Raw genomic sequence first — 27,510 nt, 5'->3', positions numbered from 1 at the left:
AGATCGGTACTATCAACATAAGAAGCCTGAATGGCAAAGAAATGGAGCAAGCAGAGGAATTAGATAAGTACCAGATCGACATTATAGAGGTGACTGAAACAAAAAAGACCAAAACTGGTGAGATCTTTCTGAGCAATAAATACAAAATGTTATATTCAGACAATGACAATCAAGGAAAAGAAGGAGTAGCCATAGTATTCAACACAATATACGAGGCTAATCTTGTTGAATGGCAGGCAGTCTCAAGTAGAGTGATGTGGGCAAATATCAGAATGGGGAATTGGACAATGAAACTTATTTCTGTCTATGGTCCCACAGAAGGTTCTACTAAGGTAGAAGTGGAGGAATTTTTTGAGGCTTTAGAAAAAGCAACTGACACAATGAAAAAGGAAAAGTTGGTCCTTGTTGGGGATCTAAAAAGCAGAGTAGGAAATGATTGTGAGACATACAAAAATATTTTGGGAAAATATTGGAGAAACTGATTTGGAGAAAAGAGCAAAGCTAATAATAATGGCAAATATCTGTTGGATTTCTGCTCAGGACATGGACTGGTTATTACTAACACCATGTTCCAACATAAAAATGTACACAAATTCACATGGAGAGAAGAGCCAAGGAATAAGAAAAGTCTCATTGACTATGTTATTGTTGATAGTGATGTTTTCTCCCTGGTGCAGGACACCAGAGTGTACACAGGATTTGAAATTGGAAGTGATCACTATTTAGTCTTGAGCAGGATAAAATTGAATTTCATATTGAAAAGAATAACATGTAAGAAAGTTTTAAAGCGAATAAAAGTTGAGCAACTTTCAGATGTGAACTGTAGACTAAAATACACAAAGATTATTGAAGAAAAAATGAAAGAGTTTGAGAACAGGAATCAAACCTTGGAGATTCAGAGGCAAACTATGAAGAAAACATTGATTGATTCTGCCGGAGAGGTATGTGGTGAGGTTGTGTGCAAGGATAAAAAAATCAGAACTCCCTGGTAGACACAGGAAGTTAAAGAAGCAGTGAAGGAAAAGAAGAAAGTCTATCAAAAGTTACTGTCAAATACGTCAGCTTGTGCTCTTAGAGAATATAGAGACAAATGCAAGAATGCTAAACAGTGTGTAAAACTAGCTAAACAAAAGTCATGGGAGGACTTTGGCAAGAATATAGAAAATAAATATCAAGAAGGTGGCAAAATATTGTGGAGGTTGTTGAAGAAGCTTAGGAATGGAGGAAAGAGTGCTGTAAAAGTGATGATAAAGGAGACATGAAAATGGGAGAAAAAGTTATCCTTGAAGTATGGAGTAATTACTTCGAAAAACTGCTAAATGAAATAAGCGGTGATGACAGAACAGTGGTAAAAAACACTGACCAGGCATGCAGTCAGGAATACATATCCATTCTTGAAGTAGAAAAAGCCATCAAAGGCTTCAAATGTGGAAAGGCAGCAGGAGTAGATGATATTCGACTAGAAATGCTGAAGTATGGTGGTATAAAAGTCTTACAGTGGCTGCACTGCATAGTTCAGAAAGTCTGGACAGAGTGACGAATTCCCGATGATTGGAGTAGAGCTCTCATAGTATCCAAATAGAAAAAGGGAAATAAAACTGAATGTGAGAAATTTCAGAGTTATTTCACTACTGAGTGTTCCTGGGGATATAATATGCACATATACTTGAGAAACGGTTGAGAAGAATTGTGAAAGAAAAGCTGGGTGAAGAACAAGCTGGATTCAGGCCAAATAGAGGCTGTCAGGATCAGATCTTCACTTTATAACAAATAGTCGAGAAAGCATGGGTATATAACAAAGATCTGTATTTAAGTTTTGCCGATTTAGAAAAGGAATATGACAAGGTGCCAGAGAGAAGCTAATCAATATGGTTTTATGGTGTCAATGAGGCATTATATCAAGCAATACTTAGTCTTTATTTGAGTTGTAAGACAGCAGTTAGGATTGAAGGAAGTACAGGAAGATGGTTTAATGTTAAATCTGGTGTGAAATAAGGATGTACATTATCCCCTCTGTTATTCACTATCTATATGGATCAAATTATGAAGGAAAGTGGTATTAAACATGATATCAAAATTGGAGATGTTAAAGTCAGCTCTTTGCTTTATGCGGATGATGTTATACTTCTAAATAAATCCGCTACAAGTCTGCAAGATTCTCTGACTAAATTGAATAACTGTTGTAATAGATATGGTATGAAGGTCAGCAATAAAAAGATAAAGACAATGAAAATTGGCAGAATCATTGAAAATGTAAACTGTTGTGAATGGATAACCTGTGGAACAAGTAAAACATTTCAGCTACTTAGGCACAATTTTTAGTAAAGATGGTAAATTAAATATAGAAATAGACAACAGAATCAGCAAAGCTGGTATGGTGGGAAGTCAATTGAAGAAATTCATATGGAATAAGAGAGAAATTAGTCGGAACACTAAATTAGCTGTATACAAGACAGTGTTCAAATCAGTTTTAACTTATGGATCTGAGAGCTGGGTCAGAAGTAAAGCACTTGACCAAAGACTAGAGACAGCAGATATGAGAGTCCTGAGGAAGATTATAGGTGTGAACAGATGGCATCAATGGCAATATCATATTAAAAACGAGGATATTAGGAAAGAACTTGACATTGTCAGCATCCAGGAATGCGTTAGCAGAGCTAATCTCAGGTGGTATGGTCACTTAAACAGAATGGGAGAGGAAAGATTAGCAAAACAAGTGTTCTCTGTCAGGTTGGCAGCAAAATGACCCAGAGGAAGACCAAGATATAGGTGGATTGATACGATACAAAGTGCCTTAGACAATAGAAATATAAGATCTGATAATGTTGGAGTCTTGACAAGTAACAGACTAATTTGGAGGAAAATTGTAGATAGGAAGTTAGTAATCATGTAATTTTTTTCATGTAGTACTATCATATCCTGTACACCCATTGAGGGTACATGTCAGGAATATGATGATGAGATACTCTTCTTGTAATCTATTTCAATGTGAAATGCAATTGATTTCAAATCCACTACTATTAATAAATCTTAACTGGTGAAAATAATAATGTTAATAGTCTTCCTTTCTTTTCTTGAATTTGGTCTGAAAATAATAAGCACTTAATAGGTAAAAAGGAATACATTAAACAGATTAAAAATTCAACAAAACATTTATAACTTACATCATCAATAGAATGCTGTCGTACTGGTCTCAAGCCTCCTAAGAAATCTGAACTTTCTGAATGCATATGACAATTCACAGAATACAAGTTATAGTTATTAAGGGCAGCTAGCAACTGGCAGATTGTTGTTTTGCCACACCTAAAAACAGTGATAACATAGTTTTTAATATATACGGTTTCCATGAAGAAAAAATTAAGAAACACTATTTTAAATGCAAATATTTATAAAATTTAGGATGAATGAGTTCAAGATGAGCATCATGATAGTAGTTTAGCTTAGCATATGCCAAGTCTGTAACTTGGCTCATTGCCATGTGCACACCAACATTCCCAGAATGACTGGGCCAGCATTTCTAGTTTTGTCTTTTAACTCTTAGTCATTTCTGATGTATATATTTTATTCTTTGTCTAACCTCATTTTAAAAAATCAATAGCTGGATCAAATTGGCCAGAAAATTGATCGTTTACTACTTGTACATCAAATCAGGGAATGGACATCACCAACTAACCAAATATTATGCTTATACCACTGTTTGATATATTTTTTATCACATGGATCAGCTTGATAGATTTGCCTGAATTCTAATTAAACTAAATTACTAAATGAAACTTTGCATACTATAATCGCATCTTCTATCAGAACACACCTTCACAGTCACAGTTCAACAAAGAACTCACTGTTTTATAACAGTGAACTTTTTGCTGAACTATGACCAGCAAGCTTGTTCTGAGAGAAGATGGACAGACATATATGCAAAACTTTTATAGTAGGATAGACAACCTGGGTTAGTTAACTACCAACAGTTTGGTTTGAAACATAATTATGCAGCCTATACTCTGTTTTTTTAAGAAGGGAAAAACTTAGAAATTAATCTAAAAGTGCACACATATACAAATACATCTTCGTTTCCTCTGATTGTATTACAGTAGATGTCATTATAAGTAATTTGGTTTACAGAAAATTAATGCCATGATAGGGCTGTTAATCCTATCTGAACAATCTGCTATGCCTGTCAAGTGCATGTATTCTCTGGCCTGTTGAACTATCTTACAGAATGCAAAATTCTCATTAAGACTCCATGCATCCTACACAGGATTCAAAGCCAGATCTTCCCAAACAAAAGGCACTGTTATTATTGAATGAGATACAGAGTTTCATATGTATATTAAATACTTCATAATTTCATTTTGGCAAAATTTGGGATCACTACAATAACTTATGGTTGAATTACACTATAACATTTCTCAGTGCATATTACATTAATTAATAAAACAGAACTGAAACATTAAATTCTTTTCCTGATATATATATATATATATATATATATATATACAGGGTGTTCGGGATAAATTTGACAGTTTCGTAAGGAAAAAGAAAATCTTCTTTGTATCTATTAAATTTAATGAATTGACAAAAAAACATTACAGGCAGAGTTAATTACAATACTATCGACAAGATTTACTCAAAATAACCACCATTAGCATCGATCACAGCTTCAATTCTGCTTCGGAACCTCGAACAAGCTGATGTTACAGTCTCCCTGGGAAGGGCTGCAAAAACTGTTTTAATTTTATCCATTAACTGGGCTTTTGTATTACTGGAAGTGCGATTGGTGTCTTTTTCAACTGCGCCCCATACAAAATAATCCATGGGGTTAAGGTCTGGGGAGTTTGGAGGCCAAACATTTGGACTGGTGAAGTCGTAGAAATTTTCAGACAACCATTTTTGACTTTTCCCAGAGGTGTGGCAAGGGGCCGAATCCTGCTGCCATGCATACGGCCTACCATTGGCTACCCTTGTTATCCAGGGCTTGACTACAGTTAGCAACTCCACGAACAAAGCCCGAATTCCAATGCCAGGGTTCTTCAACACCTGTTCCTGCAGATTTGCGAGGAATTCTGCTGTACGAACGCAATCAGATCGTCTGCTAGGGATCTTTCTTCTTGCTACATCCTCGTAGTCACCATTGCAAGTCTCTAGTTCATGCCTGATTGTTTTTACTGTATTCAGGGAGCATTGGGCAGCAGTCGTAATATCCTTATTTTGATGGCGGGCACGAATCATCATGATACAAGTTATTCTCTTCCATGATTCAGGTGGGTTCCAGCTATCCATCCTTTCTGACATCTTGTATATGAATGAAGAAGGGTCCAAACTTTTAAATGAAGAGAAGTGTGTGTTAATACATGTAACTTACGGAAAAATATAATTAATTATAAATATGTCAAATTTATCCCGAACACCCTGTATATATATATATATATATATCCTTAATTTACATTAGTACTCACTCGCTACCTCTCAACCAATTTTTTCAGTGATCTGTTATCAGTCAGGCTTCCAATATAGTCAGATTTCACATTTCAGACGTCCAAGGTGCTTCTGATTGCATCAATTAACTAGATCCTGGTTTTCTTCCATAAAATACCTGTCCTGTTAACCATTTCTTGCCTATTTATACCTGTTTGTTCTAGTCTTTGATCATGTGCTTTACTTCAAAGCCATTAGATTCATTAGCTAACACTGCTTGTATGGTTTATTTTATGCCATGTTGAGATTTATGCTGTATAATGTTCTCGATTCCATGAATTGGAGAGGCCAGTTGGGGAAGGGGTGAATCTGAATGCATGGGTCTTCTGAATAGTTTCTAACCATTACAGTTTAGAGTTTCTTAAAAAAGTATGGTTTTCCTGAAAGCATTTTTTTTCTTTTCAAAGAGATAACAGATTTTGTATAATAAATTTAGTTTAATCCTTTATCCAAGTGTGATAGAAAGGCTGCTAAAGACTGGAGACCATAGATAGAGTTGAGAGAAAAATTAGGAAAATAAACGGATTTATTAGTGGCAGAATCATGTTAAAAATGAAAATATCGAGAAGAAACTTGACATCGTTGTTGTCATTCAAGAATGTGTAAGCAGAGCTAATCTCAGGTGGTATGGCCAACTTAAGCAGAATAGGAGAGAAAAGTTAGCACAACAGGTGTTTGATGTCAAGATGGCAAGGAAAAAACACAAACCAAGACCAAGTTTTAGGTTGAGTAATGCCCGAAAAGACAGAAATATAAAATCTGATAATATCAAAGACACTGATAGGTTAGTGTTAGATCTTGAATGAAGAGTTTTCATTCTAGAAAATTTTCATTCAGGATTTAACAAGTAAAATAAATCTACAAAGAGATGCTTGTGCTTAAGTAAAGAAGCAGACTGTAGAAGGTGCTATAAATTGGATACCTATTATGGAATTTATTTAATCTAAGTAATATGATCTGTCTTGTAAACCGTAACAATTAAGAGGTATTCTATATGAAATATTTGTCGTGAGATAAAATCAAAAGTTCAACGTCCGCTGACGAAACTTTCGGGTGAACGCTTGGCCTAAGGCAGTGGCCCTTGCATGGAGAACAGCGCGCGTTCGTATTTCTCGGAAGATGCAGAGGAGAGGATCGTCCCATGTGCACAAGGAGACGCAGTATAGGGGACCGTCCCATGTGAAAAGGATCGGTACTGAGCGAGAAAAAACGGAGCAGTACAGAGGATGCCAGAGGTGCAACATAAAAGGAATCTGCTCCCATTCGAGAAGGCTTTTTTTCGTTCTTCGTGGATGTTGGATCTCTCTCTCTCACCTTTTCATGGATTCCAGACTGCCTTTGGTAGTTTGATGTCGACAACCGTTATTCCAGAGTACTGGGTTGGCACGTTTTCAGAAAGGAATAACTGAGTACGGCACTCGAGTTGGCAATGCAGACGATGACAAATGGCAACGGAACGAGTCAAGAGCAGACACAACGACAGCCAGATCAAAGGACTGCCATGAGTGACCACGTCGGTCAAAGCCAGAGTGAGACGTTTTAGTCACATTAGAGGAAGAAGGACCGAGCAGTGCAAGCTGAATTAAGAACTACGCAATGGACCTGTTGAACATCCTGAATATTGGTAATGTACAGCTTTTAGTTTTTCTTTTCCTTTTGATGAGAAGAACTGTTGTAAGATAGTGTGCAAGGACATTTAGTATAGAACTCTTAAGTGATTATTGTAGATAGCAGCTGCATAACTCCAATGAACGGTTCTTTAGAGAATGTTAAATAGATGCATTGTGTCAATAATGTTATGTGAAGTGATTAACGAAATTAAGTAGAATAATTGTTTGGATACAAATTTTGTCAGTATATTGCATGGAGGGAATGTTTAACCTTGTAGAGAGAGCTCATCATAGAATCCAGTCGAGTTGAAATTTAATCGTCCTAAATTGCTCTATAACTTAGAATGATATTAATTTAGTAGAGCGTATGTATGTAAATTTGTAATCTCATGATCTCAATAAATGTACTTTGTATTTTACCTGAGATTGAATTCAATGCACGACTCATTTAATCTAGAACCAGAGCAGGATAGAATAGTATATCAATAACCACGACTGCAAATGATAATTGACAAAGGTGATATAGATAATTAAGTACTAATTAATGGTAGATTGATCATTGCAGTATGTTTCCCTGAGAGTTTTCCTTGGTTAAAGAAACCTTCAAACCTAATGATATTTGCTGGCGCAGCGAAACAAATAAATTTGGCAGTATCTAGTCGGAAAATCTCTATACACAGTAATAACAAAGGATTTGTCTCCAGTCTGAGGTAAACCCTTTGTCTGAGTAGTTAATGCAAGTGATCAATCTAGGGATCGGCCAGATTGTATAGATAACTTCTATATTTGCACCGAAGCTTGTATTAAAGTTAGGGTCTTAGACGTAGATAAATAACAGAAAAGGTATAAAAAAAAATAAATAAATAACCAACGAAGAAATATAACAATAGATAATCTAGAGGAAAATTGTTGACAAGACAGTAGTAATAATGAAAACTTAATCACGTAGCACTGTAATAGTATCCTGTAAATCTCTTGAAAGTACATATAAGGAAATTCTTGTAGATAAACTTATACGTTAGTGATACATAACTGTCAATTTTTAGGGAAAGACAACGTATACTGTTATATTAATTAAAAAAAATTAATTAATACTTACTATATTTCGGTAATGAGACTTATTTGTGTCTATGGTCCCACAGAAGGTTCTTCTAAGGTAGGAATTTTAAGTGAAGGAATTTTTTTGAGGCTTTAGAAAAAGCAACTGACACAATGAAAAATTGGTCCTTTTTGGGGATCTAAATAGCAGAGTAGGAAATGATTGCCAGACATACAAAAATATTTTGAGAAAATTTGGAGAAAAGAGCAAAGCTAATAATAATGGCATATACCTGTTGGATTACTGCTCAGGACATGGACTGGTTATTACTAACACCATGTTCCAACATAAAAATGTGCACAAATTCACATGGAGAGAAAAGGCAAGGAATAAGAAAAGTCTCATTGACTATGTTATTGTTGATAGTGATGTTTTCTTCTTGGTGCAGAACACCAGAGTGTACAGAGGATTTGAAATTGGAAGTGATCACTATTTAGTCTTGAGCATGATAAAATTGAATTTCATATTGAAAAGAATAACATGTAAGAAAGTTTTAAAGCGAATAAAATTTGAGCAGCTCTCCGATGTGAACTGTAGACTAAAATACACAAAGCTTATTGAAGGAAAAATGAAAGAGTTTGAGAAAAGGAACCAAACCTTGGAGATTCAATGGCAAGCCTTGATGAAAACCTTGATTGATTCAGCCAGAGAGGCATGTGGTGAGGTTGTCTGCAAGGATAAAAAAATCAGAATTCCCTGGTGGACACAGGAAGTTAAAGAGGAAGTGAAGGAAAAGAAGAAAGCATATCAAAAGTTCCTGGCAAATAAGTCAGCTTTTGTTCTTAGAGAATATAGAGACAAATGTAAGAATGCTAAACACTGTGTAAAACTAGCTAAACAAAAGTCATGGGAAGACTTTGATAAGAACATAGAAAATAAATATCAAGAAGGTGGCAAAATATTCTGGGGGGGGGGGGGGGGGGGGTTGTTGAAGAAGCTCAGAAATGGAGGAAAGAATGCTGTAAAAGGAATGAGAGATGATAAAGGTGATATGAAAACTGAAGAAAAAGACATCCTTGAAGTATGGCGTAATTACTTCGAAAAATTGCTAAATGAAACTAGCAATGATGACAGCACAGTGATAAAAAACACTGACCAGGCATGCAATCAGGAATACATATCAATGCTTGAAGTAGAAAAAGCCATCAAAAGTCTGAAATGTGGAAAGGCAGCTGGAGTGGATGATATTAGAGCAGAAATGCTCAAGTATGGAGGTATAAAAGTTTTAAAGTGGCTACACTTCATAGTTCAGTGGGCCTGGACAGAAGGACGAATTCCAGACGATTGGAGTAGAGCTCTCATAGTACCCATATATAAAAAAGGGAAATAAAACTGATTGTGAGAATCACAGATGTATTTCTCTATTGAGTGTTCCTAGTAAGATTTATGCCGGTATACTTGAGAAACGGTTAAGAAGGATTGTGGAAGAAAAGCTTGGTGAGGAACAAACTGGATTCCAAATAGAGGCTGTCAGGATCAGATCTTCACTTTATGACAAATAGTTGAGAAAGCATGGGAATATAACAAAGATCTCTATTTGAGTTTTGTAGATCTGGAGAAGGCATATGACAAGGTGCCAAGAGAGAAGCTATTCAATACACTATAGTTATATGGTGTCAATGGGGCATTATATCAAGCAATACTTAGTCTTTATTTGAGTTGTAAGACAGCAGTTAGGATTGAAGGAAGTACAGGAGATGGTTTAATGTTAAATCTGGAGTGAGACACAGATGTACATTATCCCCCTCTGTTATTCATTATCTATATGGATTACATTATGAAGGAAAGTGGTATTAAAAATTAATATCAAAATTGGAGATGTTAATGTCAGCTCCTTGCTTTATGCAGATGATGTTATACTTCTAAATAAATCTGCTACAAGTCTGCAAGATTCCCTGATTAAATTGAGTAACTGTTGTAATAGATATGGTATGAAGGTCAGGAATAAAAAGACAAAGACAATGAAAATAGGCAGAATCGTTGAAAATATCAGCTGCATTGTGAATGGAGAACCTATAGAACAAGTAAAACATTTCAGCTACTTAGGCACAATTTTTAGTGAAGATGGTAAATTAAATATGAAAATAGACAACAGAATCAACAAAACTGGTATGGTAGGAAGTCAACTGAATAAATTTATATGGAATAAGAGAGAAATTAGTCAAAACACTAAATTAGCTGTGTACAAGACAGTGTTTAAACCAATTTTAACTTATGGATCTGAGAGCTGGGTCAGAAGTAAAACACTTGACCAAAGACTAGAGACTGCAGATATGAGAGTCCTGAGGAAGATTAGAGTCGTGAACAGATGGCATCAATGGCAATATCATATTAAAAACGAGGATATTAGGAAAGAACTTGACATTGTCAACATCCAGGAATGCGTTAGCAGAGCTAATCTCAGGTGGTATGGTCACTTAAACAGAATAGACGAAGAAAGATTAGCAAAACAAGTGTTCTCTGCCAGGATGGCAGCAAAACGACTCAGAGGAAGACCAAGATATAGGTGGATTGATATGGTACAAAGTGCCTTAGACGATAGAAATATAAGATCTGATAATGTTGACAAGTAACAGACTGATTTGGAGGAAAATTGTAGGTAGGATGTTAGGAATGATGTAAATTTTTCATGTAGTACTATCATATCCTGTACACCCCTTGAGAGTAAATGTCAGGAATTTGATGATGATTATGATGATATTTCTGTAATGTTATGTTACCATCTTCAGGGAACATAAAATTAATGATAAGTGCATGCAGGCACTAACACTGAACAAATATGGCTGAAGACAACAACTGAAGTCGGTCATAGAAAATTTACAATGAAGATTACAAATGTATCGTATCTCATTTTTTAGTGTTGAAAACAGTTTCCTTAAAAAAAGAAACAGCATTACCATTTAATGGAAAAAGTGCTGGACTGGTTCAAAGGCAAGTCACTCATAAACCTATCTGTAAAACCAACTAATCCAAAATTATAGAAATAACTGAGTTTGCAAATAAACGATTGAAATATCAGTAACTGAAAATTATTTAAAAACAATACAAGTATTTCCACTGAAAACAGTTAGTCATTTTGTTAAAATCAACCCAAGAGTTTAATAAATGAACTTCTGCAAATAGTTGGCAAACAATAAACTTCTCTGAAAATTATTTACAAATACAAACCATAAAGTTACATATAACTCCTCTTTCTTACCCTGTATCTCCAACTAATAATACAGGTTCTCCAAATTTAAGGGCCTGAGCAACCAAAACTGCCATTCTTCTCATATTAAATGTCCACACCAAATGTTCAAATTTTGTTGGTAAAGTGGCTGTCACAGTGTTTTCCAGAACATCCTTAACAGAAAATGTGCAGCCTACTGGAGTGAAAAGTCTCATAGGCTCAACTTGTCTTTTAAGATGTTTCTGTAATACTCGTTGAATAACCTGGGCTTCTTCTAATCTCCGAACACGTCCCGCTAACAACATATAACCTGTAATTAGAAATCAGCAGTTTTCATTAACAATTTTCATTTGTTTTATTTTAATTAAATGTGACAATTATATCAAGAAAGGAGTAGTGATAGCTTTCAACAACAAACATAAAATTAAACATCTTGATTGAAAGGCAGTTTCAAGTAGGTTATGTAGACAAACCTCAAAATGGGGACGTGGACAATGAAACTTATTTGTGCCTATGGTCCCACAAAAGGTTCTTCCAAGGAAGAAGTGGAGGAATTTGAGTTATTAGAACAGGCAGCTGACAAAGAAAATGGAAAAAGTGGTCCTTGATGGAGATCTAAACAGCAGAGTAGAAAATGAATCCCACCAGAAAAATAGGAACATTTTGAGAAAATGGCAAAGCTAATAATAATAGTAATAAGTATTTGCTGAATTTCTGCTCAGGACATGGACTAGTCATTACTAACACCATGTTTCAACATAAAGATGTGTACAAGTTCACATGAAGAGAAGACACAAGAAATAAGAAAAGCCTCATTGATTAATCGTTGATTGTGACAGCATCAGACTCATTCAGGATACAAGAGTGTACAGAGGATTTGAAATTGGAAGTGACCATTACTTAGTATGTAACAGGATAAAAATGGGTATCACATTGAAAAGAAGAACAGTACGTAAGAAAGTTTTAAAAAGAATTATTAAAGTTGAGCAGCATTTACAAATTGCAGACACAACTATGCAAACATTATTGAAAAAATAAATTGCAGCAGTTCAAAAAGAAGAACCAAACCTTGGAGTCTTGCTGCCAAACTCTGAAGAAGAAGACCTTGACCGTTTCAGGTAAAGAGGTATGTGGTGAAGCTTTCTGCATGCACAGAAAAATAAGAACACCATGGTAGACACAAGTTTAAGGTGCAGTCCTGGAAAATAAGAAATCATACCAAAAGTTCCTATCAAATTAGTTGACAGATGCCCTAAAAGAATACAGAGAAAAATGTATGACAGCTAAGCCATGTGTAAAAGTAGCTAAACAAAAGTCATTGGAACACTTTGGTAAGAGTATAGAAAATAAATATCAGAAAGGTGGCAAATGTTCTGGAGGCTACTGAAGATACTTAGAAATAGAAGAAAGGATATCCTAGATGCAAGGAGTAATTATGTTGAAAGCCTGTTAAATGAAACAAACAGTGACAGAACTGTACTAGAAAATTTTAAAGAAGAATGCAAAGAGGAGTACATATCGATATTTGAGGTAGGAAAAAACCTTTCCATTTTTCAAAAACTTGAAATATGGAAAGGCAGCTGGAGTAGATGATATTCAAGCAGAAATGCTTAAGCATGGAGGTATAAAAGTTTTGCAGTGGCTACACTGTATGATTCAGAGTTTGGTCAGAAGTTCAAATTCCCAATGATTAGAGTAGCTCTCATCTATGAGGGTAGTCTGAAAACTTCTCGGCCTAACAATGAAAAAACAAATTTATAATTTCCAAAATTATTTTTATTTTTCAACATAATCTCTCTTAAGACTAATACATTTATTCCAGCAATACTCCAGCACCATTATCCCACCCCTGTAGTGGTTCTCAATAAGATCTGCAAAATAACCCTCTACAGCTGCATTAACCTCTTGATTCGAAGAAAAATGCTCACCAGCAAGGAAGAGTTTTAGTTTTGGGAAAAGACAGAAGTCAGAGGGAGCTATCTAGGGAATAGGGTGGATGTTCCAACAATTCATAATGCAGATCCCTTAATTTTCCCATTGCCAAACACCTTTGTAGGTAGGTACATTGTCCTGATGAAAAATAATTTTTTTCTTCTGCAAACTGTGTCTTTTCTCATGAATTTTTTCATCTAGTCTGGTTAAAAGATCGAAATAATATTCTCCGGTTATTGTTTTACCCTTTTCAAGATAATTAATAAGCAAATTGCCTTTAGCATCCCTAAACACCGATGCCATGACCTTTCCTGCTGATGTAACTGACTTTGTCTTCTTTGGCACTAAACATCCAGCTTCTGTCCACTGTTTTGACTCTGGTGTCTAATGGTGAATCCAAGTCTCATCCATAGTAAAAAATCGACGCACAAAATCAGTTTTGTTCTTGTTAAAACACTCCAAGCACTGTTCAGAGATTTTCGTGCGAGTGCGTTTTTGATCTGCTGTGAGCAAGCGCAGCACCTATCTTGCGCAAAGCTTTTTCATGTGCAATTCTTCATGCAAAATATATCCTACATGTTCTTTGGAAATGCCTGTAGTCTCAGCAATTTCACGCACTTTGACTCGCCGGTCATCCAATACCATATCATGCAACTTGATCAATGATTTCTGGTGTTGTTATGCTTTTTGGACGTCTCTGACATGGATCATCTTCAAGGTTGGTACGGCCATGTTTAAACTTGGCAGCCCAGTTCTTATTTGTCAAAAACGAAGGAGAAGAGTGCCCATAAACTTTTATGAACTTCGAATGAATTTCTTTTGGCATTAAATCTTCTTTTACAAAAAATTTTACAACCGCAAGATACTCAATTTTATTCATTTCAAGGGATACAGACAACACTTTTGCTTTAAACAGCTGTATAAAACAAACTACTTGATAGAATGACTTGTAATTTCACATGGATGCTCATGACACATGTACCAACTTGGAAAAAAAAAAATCTTGCCGATAGTGTTACACTCTATGTTCGAGGTTAAGAACCTTTCAGACCACCTTTGTATAAAAAGGGGAGTAAAACTAAATGTGAAAATTACACAGGAATTTCTCTACTAAGTGTTTCAGGCAGGATTTATGCAAGCATACTCAAAAAGAGGTTGAGAGAGATTTTGGAAGAGCAACCTGGATAAGAAGAAGTGAGTTCGTGTCAAACAGATGTTTTCAAGATCAGATTTCCACTTTAAGACAAAAAGTTGAGAAATCGTGGGAATATGACAAGGATCTGTACTCAAGTTTTTTAGATCTGGAAAAAGCATATGAAAAGGTGACTGGAGAAAAGCTTTTCAAAACACTACTATTATATGGGGTGAATGGAACATTATATAGAAGAGCCTCCATAGCTCAGACAGTATAGACGAAGCCTTTTGTTCAGAAAGACCCGAGTTTGATTCTCCATGCATAATGTGAGGAAACTTTACCTGGTATCTTTTGACTAAAGGTGAGTTAGCCAGTCTCATACAGAGGCAGAGGGATTTTTCACCCGGGAAACTCAGGTTTTTTGTCTCTCAAAACAGGCAAACCGGTACGTGAATGTACTTACCTACAGACATACCCCCCCCCCCAACACATGACTCTCTCACAAGCCAAATGGGGTATCCCACAATTGCATTATCATAGCAGGCCCTTCATACAGAGCAACACAAAGTCTATACTTAAGCTGTCAGTCAGCAGTTAGAATTGAAGGAAATATAGGAAGATGGTTGATGTAAAATCAGGAGTAAGACAAGGATGAACATTATCTCCACTCTTATTCATCATCTATATGGATCACATTATGAAAAAAAAGTGGCATCAAGCCTGACATTAGAATTGGAGATGTCAAACGTAGCTGTTTGCTTTATGCAGATGATAATGTAAAACTCCTAAACACATCTAGTGCAAGTCTCCAGGTTTCACTAACCAAACTGAGTAATAGCAAATTTGGCATGAAAATCAGAAATAAAAAGACCAAAACTATGAATATAGGCTGTAGCATAGAAAACTTCAGCTGCTCTCTGAATGGAGATCCTACAGAACAAGTAAAATATTTCAGCTATTTAGGCACAGTTTTTAGTGAATATGGCAGGGTAAATCTGGAAGTAGACAACAGAATAAGCAAAGCTGGTATGGTGGGTACCAGCTGAATAAATTTATATGGAATATGAGATAAATTAGACAAAATACCAAACCAGCAGTATGCAAAACAGTGTTTAAACCACAAAGTTAATAAGCCGAAAAGCCATTTTACCGGCAAATTTGTTAATTACGAGGGAGATGTTAAATTCCCTTTTATTTTATAGCCGGGTACGAAACTCGGGTCGAAATCCATCGACATCCATAGCGTTTCAATGCCGAAAAAACTATCAGCGGAACCAAGTGTAAATGATCACTTGGATAGTACAACACCAGGGCACCTCCATGCAAAGGTGGAGCAAGCTCCCTCACTAACTTTAATATTCTTTCATAATGTAAAACCCAGCTCCTACGAGATGTATATATATTGTTTTACATTATGAGAAGAGGTCACCACCCAGACCGGTTTCAACCTTTTTTGAGGTCTCATCAGTGAGTAGGGAGACCTGGAATATCAAGGTTTTAAGTGAACAGAAACTTACATACCTCTACTATCGAATTGCCGAAGTGGTGTACTATATATTGTTAAATATTGTTAACTACAAAGATAATAAGTCTAAAGGCTATTTTACCGGCGAATTTATTAATTAAGAGGGAGATGTTAAATCCCGTTTTATTTTATAGCCGGGTACAAAACTTGGGTCGAAATCCATCGACACCCATAGCGTTTCAATGCCGAAAAAACTATCGGCGGAAGTGTTTAAACCAGGTTTAAGTTATGGATCTGAGAGTTTGGTTAGAAATAAATCACTTGATCAAAGACTAAAGACCATATATATGAAGGTTCTGAGAAAGATTAGGAGAGGGAACCGATGGCATCAATGGCAGAATCATATTAAAAATGAAGATATTAGAAAGAAACTTGACATTACTAGCATTCAAGAATGTGTCAGCAGAGTTAATCTTAAGGTGGTATGGACTCTTAAATAGAAAATGGGTGAAGAAAGGTTAGCAAAACACGTGTTTGATGCCAACATGCAGGAAAAAGAGCCAAGGTCCAGGTGGATTTATTTGGTCTGAAGTGCCTTACAAGCATGAAATGTTAGATATGACAATATAGACAATATAGGAGTGCTCACAAGTAATAAATTTTGATGAAAATTGTTGATAGGAGATTAATAATAATGTAAACACAATCATAAGGGGCAATCATCTTGATTGTAAGGGAAGCAGCACTCCCATGGACCCCTAGCTGGATCTATCCTCTCCTTCTACTACTTTGAGGAAGATCCACTTACTTTAATCTTTCCTATAAGGCCTTATCAGCCAACTCTTTTTATTTTATGACCCTTATGCTATTAGAGTACTCGAGGGCCATGGGGTCTTTTCATTTCTGGCCTTACAGCTATGCCCTCTCTATAAACCTTAATATAATTATTGTATAATCTACTCTTTCCCCCTTCAATAAACCCTATTCCTCCTATGGGTTTAAATTTGGAAGAAGACTAGTTCAGAAGCATTAAGGTAGCAGCCCTACCACTGAACTAGTCCATCATCAGGCTAGTCCTCTGTAAGCTGACAGAAAAAGATAATCGGATTGAATCTATGGGAAACGACCCTGGAATGGAAAAGATAAAACAAAAATGGAAACGACAAAATATAATACACATAGCAAACTGGAATGTAAGAGGAATAGCATATAAAGAAATAGAATTAGACCAACTATGAAATGAAAGAAATTTTAAAATAGCAGTAATCACTGAAACAAAAAAAGAAATTAAAAGGAACTATGAGAACCGAAAATTTTAATGTGATATACAGTGGAGTTGACAGAGACCAAAGAGCACAAGCAGGAGTCATGATTTGGATTCATAACTCCCTTTCAAAACAGTTAAAACATTATAAATTATGGAATGAAAGAATAATAGAAGCTAGAATAAAAATAGATAGAGGCTATTTAACAATAATTGGTTTATATGCTCCAGAAGAAGGAAGAGAACAAGATGATATTGATTTTTATATCATCTACAAAACATATATAATAACATAAATAAAAATGATTACATAATTTTAGCAGGAGACTTAAATGCAAGAATTGGAAACACGAAAATTAATATTAATATAAGAATACATGGAGAACATACTCTAAATACTCTAGTTTATAATAACCTAAAAATAATGAATTCCTTCCTTCTATAAACATAAAGGCATACATAAATATACTTGGGCAGCAAGAGGATGGAAATCAATATTAGATTACTTTATACTAAATGAAAAGACATCAAAATTTTCACTAGATGTCAGAGTTCACAGAGAATATGAAATAAGCAGTGATCACTTCCTTGTTAAAATAAAATTATGATTACCACCTAAATGGCTACAAGTAACAAGAACAGAAAGAAAAATTGAAACATTTGTTCATAAAACTAGACTATTGAATGACACAAATGTACAATGGCTATATGAACAAAGAATTAACCAATATCTAGACAAAATAAAACAAAATGAAGAAATAGAATGGCTTAATATAAAAACGATACTAAATGCAGCAGCAAATGAAAGCTTAGGAAAGACCAAAAAATTCAATGAAAGGAAAAAACTGAAGATCTGGGATGATACAATGAAAGAAATAATCAAAAAGAAAAAAGAAGTCTATCACAAATGGTTAAGCAGTAAAAGATTAGAAGATGAAATAGAATATAAAAGAATAAGAGCCATAGCTAAAAGAGAAGTCAGAAAAAGACAGAGAATCATGGAACAAATTTGTTTCTAATTTAGAACATGATTTATATAAAATAAGACCCAATGTATATAAAATTTTGAAACACTTAAATGCAGATACCAAAGAAAACATAAAATTAAACACTGAATTGAAATTAGAAGAATTTCTAAATTACTACACAGAATTGCAGACAGACAAATATTTTAAAAAAGACAATTGGCAAACAATTAACGAAAATGAAAAAGAAATAACTAAAGAAGAATTAGAAATCAGCCTGAAAGAAACAAGAAACGGAAAATCACCTGGAGAAGATAAATTAGGTTCAGAACTATATAAAACGCAGGAACAAGATTCAAAGAAAGACTCTTATTATTTTTAAATAAATTTACTCAACTGGTATCCCCCCAATAGAATGGAAAAAAGCAATTGTGATTCCTATCTTTAAAAAAATAGGTAATAGAGATGACCCTAAAAACTATAGAGGTATCAGTATACTAAATTCCTGTTACAAAATATATAGCAGAATCTTAAATAGCAAACTAATGAAATATTCCGAAAACTTTATTTTAGAAGTACAGAATGGATTTAGAAAAGGACGATCATGTATAGACCCAGCCTTTTGCCTAAAATTAATAATAGAGAAAAGAGGAGAATACAATTTAGAAACACATATTGCATTTATTGACTTTGAAAAAGCATTGACAAAGTTAAAAGAAACATATTATTTAACATATTAAAAGAAAGAAAGACAAATACCAAATAATATCCTAAAAGCTATCACAAGTATATATGAAAATAATCAAATACAAATAAGATTAAATCACGAGCTATCATATATGAGAGAGATAAACCAAGGGGTCCGACAGGGATGTCCCCTCTCAGCAACTCTTTTTAATATCTACTTAAATGAAATAATAATAAAATGGAATAAAAATTTACATCAAGGAATTAAACTTTCTTCTACAGTAAACTTAAACACTCTCCTTTTTGCCGACGATGAAATAATAATTACAAATTCTGAAGATAAACTACAGAAAGCTATTTTAGATCTAAATGAGATATCCAAAGATTATGGTATGATAATATCAACAGAAAAATCAAAAACTATGGGCTTTAAAGGACAAGATCCAGCAAGAACAAAAATAGTAATAGATAACAAGATCTTAGAACAGGTGAATTCATTTAATTACCTAGGATGTATAATCACATACAAAAATGAAAAAGATATAAACCTAAAAATTGCAAAATATTTAAAAATAAAAGGTGTAATTAACTCTATATTTAAACCAAACCTAGTTCAAAAACAAACCAGACTAAAAGTATACAATACATTAGCCCTACCAGTCTTAATGTATGGAAGCAAAATCTGGACAATAAAACAAAAAGACAAACAAAGATTAACAACAGCAGAAATGAAGTTTATGAGAAAAACTGCAAAGTATAACCTATTTGATCACAAAAGAAACGAAGAAATTATGAAAGAATTAAACCAAGAATAACAGAAAAAAATTAAAAAATATAAACATAAATGGATGGAACACGTTCAAAGAATGAAAAGTCACTACACTGAAAGATTACCAAAACAAGCCTTAAAGTACAAGTCATTAGGAAAAAGAAATCCAGGACGTCCTCTTAAACGATGATTTCTAAGGCCAGAACAGGCCATGCTAGACCTAAATCCTTGATATGCATGATGATGATAATGACATGATCATGCAGTCATATTAACCTGAACACCCCTTGGGGTACATATTAGGAAATTGATGATCGTGATGATTAAATCTGAAATCCGATATCCATATCTTAATTAAAAAAAAAAGTCATAGAAAAGTGAAAATGGAGATGTTTAATAAAACATTTTTAAACAATTTTTAAAAAATAGTAAATATAATGTCCAATACAAATATAAAAATTGTTTTAATATAGGTAGTGGACTACAGCCTATCAAGATCAACAAAAGATGGGTAAGACAGAAACTGAACTTCCAAAAAGAAATTTGATATCCACAACTATTTTCTAATGGAGTCAGCATGGTGAATCATCAGTAAATAAAAGCTATGAGAGGTAGCAAATAATATTATATTATGTATTAAGAAAAGATTCATATTTCTTTTACATTTTCACTTCATTCGTGAAACTATTTTAAAGTAAATATTCTGACTAATATACTTAATAACCACATGTAATTTTGTATACCTAAAAAAAAAAAATTTGTAATAAGAAAGAAACTACTAGCCACATTCGTATATCAGTGTAGTGACTTTTATTAGTCACAAACTGTCACTCATATATAAATAACACTTGTTTTAATTTTATCAAGTAACTCCAAGTTAGGCCTGTCTTTTGTGGGATTCTTAAATGAGTGTCCTTTTTACTTAAAATAAAAAACAGGCTGAATTCAATGAAATTTTACTAAAAATTTCATTGAATTTTTGGTAAAAATTTTTAGTGAGTGTAATCCCAATTTTACAAATTGGGATTACACTCCAACTCTAGGCAGAAAGATGTTTTTTACATATGGAATATAAATGTAACAAAATACTCACCTTCGTCAGCAAGAAGCTGATCCCAATCATTAAGTAGTGATGTTTGTTGGTTAGCTAGATGATATCGCTCACCCCATCGAAAGAGATCTCTAAGTGTAATATACCCTTGTTTTCCTGCAAATATACCACTTCCTCGACGCAAAACCTGAAATATATATATGTTGCACACTATATTCTCAAAAAAAAAAAAAAAAAAAACCTAGATTTTTTTTAAAAAAATAATATTTAATAAACAAACAATAAATAAATTCAAAAATTAAGGAGTACGTGTGTTTTGGCTCTTATTTTATTGATATATTACTCATGATATGCTGTACCAGCTTTTTCCAATTAAGATGTGATGTTTATACAGTACAGAAGCATACTTAAAAAATCTAAGAGAATTACATTCTCAAAACTTATTAATGTCCTGCATAAATACCACAGTGCAGTTGTGAATCTTGTAGAATAGATGTACACCACAGCAAACAACAATATAATGGAATGATGCACTATAACAAACTACATAAAAGCCATAGCCCATCCACAGAATCTATTTTAAACTTCAATATTACAAACAGTAAAAGCCCAAAAGATTCACACTAGTAAACTAAATTTCCTAGAAAAAAATATCACAATCAACACACAAAGAAAATAGTGAGAAATCATACACTTACAACAGAATGATATTTATGTATGGCAAGAAACAGGTCAAAGGCAATAGCATTTAATCGTACATTGACAAGATAACATAAAGGATTGGCAGGAATCATATATAAAGCACACAAAAATGACATTAAAAAGTACAAATACAAACAAATAATGGGAGACATATAGCATAGAACTAGAAGAGTATGAAATTATAAAACAAAATACAGAATTAAACAGAATTAAAGGAACCCACATAGTCTGACGAATCAGACCTATGGCTGGGTCAGTATTCCTGCCTGTAATCTGTGTATGTCCTCAGACCAGTTTGCCTGCTTGTGGGATAAAAAAACACCAGATAAACTGGCAGAAAAAACCCTGCTGTCCATGCCCAAGACTGGCTAACTTGGCTATGGCTGAGGAAGATCCTTGAGCTCCTCACGTCGTTGACGGGAAATCAAACCTAGGACACTCCTTCCCCAGGCATATGGTTACGAAGCGCAAAGCCACTAGGCTAACTGCGCGGATGCTGCATGTGATGCAAACCACGTACTGACTGCTTCCTTGACCTCGTTGTCATCTTGTAACAGCCAGCCACCAAGGAAAGATTTCAAATGTTTGAACAGGTGAAAGTCACTTGGCATGAAGTCAGGACTATATGGGGGATGATGGAATTGTTCCCAGCCGAAGGTCGCGAGAAGTTGTTGTGTCAAGCTGGCCGTGTGTGGTTGGGCATTATCACGAATCAAAATAACACTGCTAGTAAGCATGCCACGTTATTTATTCTGGATTGCACGATGCAGTTTCTTAAGGGTTTGACATTACAAATTCACCTTGACCCAAGAATCTACCAGCAAAACACACTGTGCATGATTTTCCGAGTGAAAACCATTGTCTTCAATTTCGTCTTCACTGGTGATGAGGTGTACCTCCACTCCATAGACTGTTGTTTGGATTCAGGGATTGCGTGCGACACCCAAGTCTCATCCCCAGTGACAAGTCTGCTCAAGAAAGCATCGCGATCCTCATGGTAGCGTGTCAAGAATTCCAATGCACTGCCCAGCCGATTCACCTTGCGTTGTTCTGTAAGCAACTTCAGCACCCAGAATGCACAATTCCCAATAATTCAGTTTCTCTGACACAATTCCATGAAAACGTGAATGTGCAACTTCTGGAAATCGCAGCAAGAGTGACATCATAATGAATCCCCTATTCTGTCGAATCTTCTCTTCAACTGACAACACCAAATCGTCAGTCACTAAAGATGCTCGCCCGCTCTGTTCATCATCGTGCACACCTGTCCTTCCTTCATTAAAAAGTCTTACCCATCTTCATACCATTGAATTACTCATTGTGTGTTCTCCATAAACCATAAGATAAGCAATGACCTAATTTCAAATGCAACGGGCGATTTGATTTTCTTAGACATTTTAAACACTCACACACACACACACACACACCAAGAAGCATATGCACTGTGAGAATGTCTGAAAATGGCACCAACGCCTTGCTAAAGAATCAACAAACTCAACATGCATGAGCACTGTTGGGATCGCAGCACTGCAGTGAAAATATTTAAAAATGGAACTTACTTCCTGGACGTCACTCGTAGATTACAGTAAAATCATAGCTATCCCATACATTAAAGGGTTATCAGAAAAAATTAATAGAATTCTACACCATTATAACCTTAATGCCACTTTTAAACCACCTTTAAAATTAAAAAACATATTCAACCGCCCCCCCTTAAGGATCCCCCTATTGGTACATACTGGAGTTTATTACATCTATTACACTCTGTAACTTACCATATATTGGGGAAACTGGACATACAATCCCTATCCATGAAAAAAGAACACAAGTGACACATTAAATTTAACAATTCTGGAGAAGCAGGCCTCTAAGATCACATTCTTAACACCCTACACCAAATTGACTGGAAATGTCCTTGTTCTTTACATCATACAAAAACCTGGTATGAACAAAAATTTAAAGAAGCATGTGAAATTTTGATTAACCACCCTAATCTTAACAATAATGGTGGCATAAAAATCCCAAAAATTGGTGGCACACATTCAGGCACTTAGTCTTCAGCAAACACTGACTTTAATACTCTAAGCAATTTTCAGCTTTTATCGGCCTCCATCCATACTGGTTTGTTGTAATCGACATGTATACAACTTACGCCTTTTTGTTCCAGTATAGGGAGTAAGCAAGGCCATTTTTATCCCTATTAACCACCCTATCTAACTATTGGAGACTGAGTGGGCAGTTCAATCTGTAGCCGAACAGGGAAAGCTGGCCCAAGGCTATCACTAATGAATCGGTACGCAGTGAAGAAGATGGCTAACAAGTGCTGCCACCGCACGGTCCCTAACACCAACACAATATTTTTAATGTCTGAAAATAGTGTGGGTCGATGGCTGGTTTTCTTGAGTTTACAGGTTGAAAAATCCGAGTTTCTGGAAGAAAAAAATAACTCGCCCATGCCAGAGATCGACTAGCTCGGGAACTGGTCAGGAACCTTAGAAAATTTTCCTCTAGTTGCAAACACTGATTATACTGAACTACACGGGCTCTATCTATATGTATACTTATATAAGTAATTTTTTTGTGTGTGAACATGTTGCTTTTCAGCTTAATTTAATTTGTAACCTAATAACAACAGAGCTCTAGCTTTGATGTATTATTAAATCACTTAAGGAATTGACAACGTAGATAAGAATATAAATTAAATTACACTTTAATAAATATTTCCGATATTTCAGCAATGTCACGTTGTCATCTTCAAAAGGAACTTACAAAAAAATGCACGTGCACGTAGGCACTACAACACTAACTGAGAATAAAGTGATGAAGCTATTGTTCTCCTAAAAGTCCTGATGGTGCCCTCTAGCGGGCTAAGTAGGTGTTCTTGGCCGTTGGGCTGAAAGTCTGCTGATGTAAGCCTCCCAAATTTGGGGCAGTCTCATACAACCAAATTTGTTGAGGTTTGGAGAGTTTCTTAGGGCTGAGGTTGATTCCATGAATAGTCTTTCGAATTTGTATTTGCTATGGTGTATTACTGTAGCTTTCTTCCACCGTATTCTGTGGCGTGTATCCAGAGCATGGTCTGAAAGACCAGAGCGGCTGTACTTGTGAAAACGGATGTAGTCCTTGTGTTCCGACATTCTGATATTCGCTGTCCTGCCTGTTTGGCCAAACTAAGACAGTTTGCAGCTGCAAGGGACCTGGTATACACCAGGTAGGTCTTTAGTGGAGCAGATAAGGGATGCCAATTTTCTGTATGGTCTGTAACAGGAGTCTGTAACTTTAATCTTAAAGTCATGTTTTTTTTTAAGATTTTGGTAATTTTTTCCCAGGTGCCTCGGATGTAGGAAATGGTGATGGATTCAGAGTAATCCTTGTTGTGGTGGTGGTGGTGGGAGGGGGGAGTTATGGTCTGTTGGTTTCAATATTTTTTGGGAGGTAGCCATTGGCTGAGAAAAGTGTTGAGGATGTAATTTAGTTCAGTGTTTAGGGCCTTGTCATTAGAACAGATTAGTTTAGCCCTGTTGTATAGTGTATTCACCACTCCATATTGTTGTGAGAGAGGGGGGTGAATGTACCTGCCTCCTGCCTGTATGGGTGGGTTTTCTATAAACTAAGAAAACTAAGGTTCCATCAGGCTGGCGGATGACTAGTGTGTCTAGGAAAGGGAGGCTGTTGTTTTCCTCTTTTTCCATAACTTGATTCTAGGGGTGTTGGTTGTTTAAGTGTGTTAAGAAGGAGAGGAGTGTATCAGAGCCATGTGGCCAAATAGCGAATACATCATCAACATAGCGAAGCCATATAACGAAGCCTTATCCTCTGCCCCACAATTTTTGTGGGGCAGAGGATAAGGCTTTGTCTTCAAAGGTCTCCATAAAGAAATTGGCCAAGGGTAGGGAGAGTGGTGAACCCATGGCTGTCCCCTCTATTTGTTTGTAGAATTTTCCCTGCCAAACGAAATACCTGAGTTCATTGTGAACTGAAATAGGGCTGAGATATCGGGAGAAAATTTAGCTTGGATTAGCTCTAAAGTTTCCTTGAGTGGGACATTTGTGAATAAGAAGGAGACGTCAAAGCTAACCATTATATCAGTATGTTGGAGTGTAAGGTTTTCTATCCTGGCTTTGAAGTGCACCGAGTTTTTTTATGTGTGATGGTGTGTTGCCAGTATAGTGTGTGTGAGTGCTTTGGCCAAATGTTTAGCTAATTTGTATGTGGGGGAATCAATGCCATCCACTATGGGACGTAATGGCACATTTTCTTTATGTATTTTTGGGAGTCCATAAATACTGGGGGGGGGGGGGGGATGTATAGAGTTAAATGCCTTTAATCTGTTGGTAACTTCTACAGGCCAAGAAGTGACTTTCTTAAGGAGCCTGTGAAGTTTTCTGATTTGTGAGTTGGTGGGATTGTATTCGATAGGGAGGTAAGTAGCCCGATCTAATAGAAGAGCATTAAGCTTACTTGTGTAGTCCTTTTGGTTAAGTACTACAGTTGCATTTCCCTTATCTGCTTTGGTGATAACTATTTCTTTATTATTCCTCATTTCCTGCAAAGCTTTATATTCCTTGTTGGATATGTTGATTTTTGGTGGTCTTGCTTTGGAGAGGATACCAGCTACATCCAGTCTTACACTGTTGGCGATTTGATTCGGAAGGTGGCAGATTCCACGTTCGATCTGGATCATAATATCCTCACTAGGTATTTTTCTGGGAGCAATGGCGAAGTTGTGGCCACGTGAAAGTGCGTTGAGTGCTTCAGGCTTCAAGGTGACTGAAGAAAGGTTGATTACGGTGTTGGTAGGAAGTTTTAGATTGACGGTAGAGTTCTTTTTTAATTTTCTGAATTTTTTGATCTGTCGACCTCGTATTTTTTCAAATTCTTTGTCTGCTGCGGTACATGAGACGTCATGTAAAACTGACCAAAAAATTAAAAAAGAACTCTACTGTCAATCCAAAACTTAGCAGATCTGCTCTCCAGCCAAAGGCTGCGGGTTCAAATTCTGCCACCGGCACGGATGTTTGTGGTTGTCTGTGAAAATACTAGTGGTGGTGGGCAGTAGATTGCGTTGGTGTAGCTCAGTGATTTTGATTTTCAACCTTTTTCATAATATATCACACCTAGACTAATTATTAAAATTCTGCAGCACACCAAAAATATATTCTTTTAATTACTAATTATATGAAGAGCCAAAGGCTTCAATTCGGCGACATGAACTTATTTAAGTTAAGGGATATAACATCCCATATTGTTTCTTAGCCGAATAAGAAACTATATAAAGTTCGGTGATTCTAAGCGTAAGCAAATACCTGGATAGTGCAACATCTGACCCATTTGGTAGTGCAACACTGAGGCAACTCACAGTAAGGGTGGAGCAAGCTCTGATCACTATTCTTGGTATTTACCCATAATGTGCACTTAGCTCCTAGGAGCTGTATTACTGTTCTACATTGTAAGAGAAGGTCACTACTCAGACTGGTTTCGACCTTTATTGAGGTCTCATCAGTGAGTAGGTTGACCTAGTTAATACCAAGTTTGTAGCGAACAGAACTTACATACCCTACTTACATCAGTCAGGGCATCTACCATCTATCTTGCTAATAACTTTTCATATGCTTTCTTCTGTCTATGCAATGTAAGCAACTTCATCATGTCTCCCTAGCTCAATCAATCGATATATTCTTTAGAGGTGTGCCACAGAATCTCAAAGGTTTGATCCTTGTATTCAAATTCTCTGAACTTCTTTCTTCAATAATATTTGCATAGTACACTCTACAATTCAGTGCTAAAAGAGCATGTATGAGGGACGCCCATAAAATAAGTTCTGCTTTTAAATATTTTCACTGCAGTGCTGTGATTGCAATGGTGCGCACACATGTTTAGTTTGTTGATTCCTTAGCAAGCCGTCGGTGCCATTTTCAGACATTCTCGCAGTGCGCACGCTTCTTGGTAGTTTTGTATATAGTTTTGTGTTTATAATGTCTAAGAAAATCGAATCGCCCATCACATGTGAAATTAGGTCAGTTATCCATTTCTTGAATGCGAGGAATGTTAAAGCAGCTGAAATTCATCAACAAATTATTGAGGTTGATGGAGAACACACAATGAGTAATTCAATGGTAGAAGATGTGTAAGACTTTTTAATGAAGGAAGGACAGGTGTGCACGATGATGAACAGAGCGGGCAACCA

At 35.6% G+C, this 27,510-nt stretch overlaps 1 protein-coding gene across 1 annotated transcript in view; it reads right to left on the bottom strand.

The window, feature by feature from the left end:
• LOC150096239 (midasin) overlaps positions 1-27,510 on the bottom strand; it is a 1,081,806-nt gene that overhangs the window by 776,811 nt on the left and 277,485 nt on the right. Inside the window, exons 27-29 of the mRNA XM_090409469.1 lie at positions 20,664-20,808; positions 11,384-11,663; positions 3,165-3,303 (exon numbers count right to left, since the gene is read on the bottom strand). Of these exons, the coding sequence (XP_090265595.1) occupies positions 3,165-3,303; positions 11,384-11,663; positions 20,664-20,808 (564 nt within the window). The remainder of the gene's footprint in view (positions 1-3,164; positions 3,304-11,383; positions 11,664-20,663; positions 20,809-27,510) is intronic.

The sequence above is a fragment of the Typopeltis vanoorti genome, chromosome 19 (genome assembly GCF_054136105.1).
Source record: "Typopeltis vanoorti isolate ZY-2024b chromosome 19, IOZ_Tvanoo_1.0, whole genome shotgun sequence".
Lineage (NCBI taxonomy): Eukaryota > Metazoa > Arthropoda > Arachnida > Uropygi > Thelyphonidae > Typopeltis > Typopeltis vanoorti.
The sequence above is the reverse complement of the archived record's forward strand: the minus strand, read 5'-3'. Positions and strand labels throughout refer to the sequence as shown.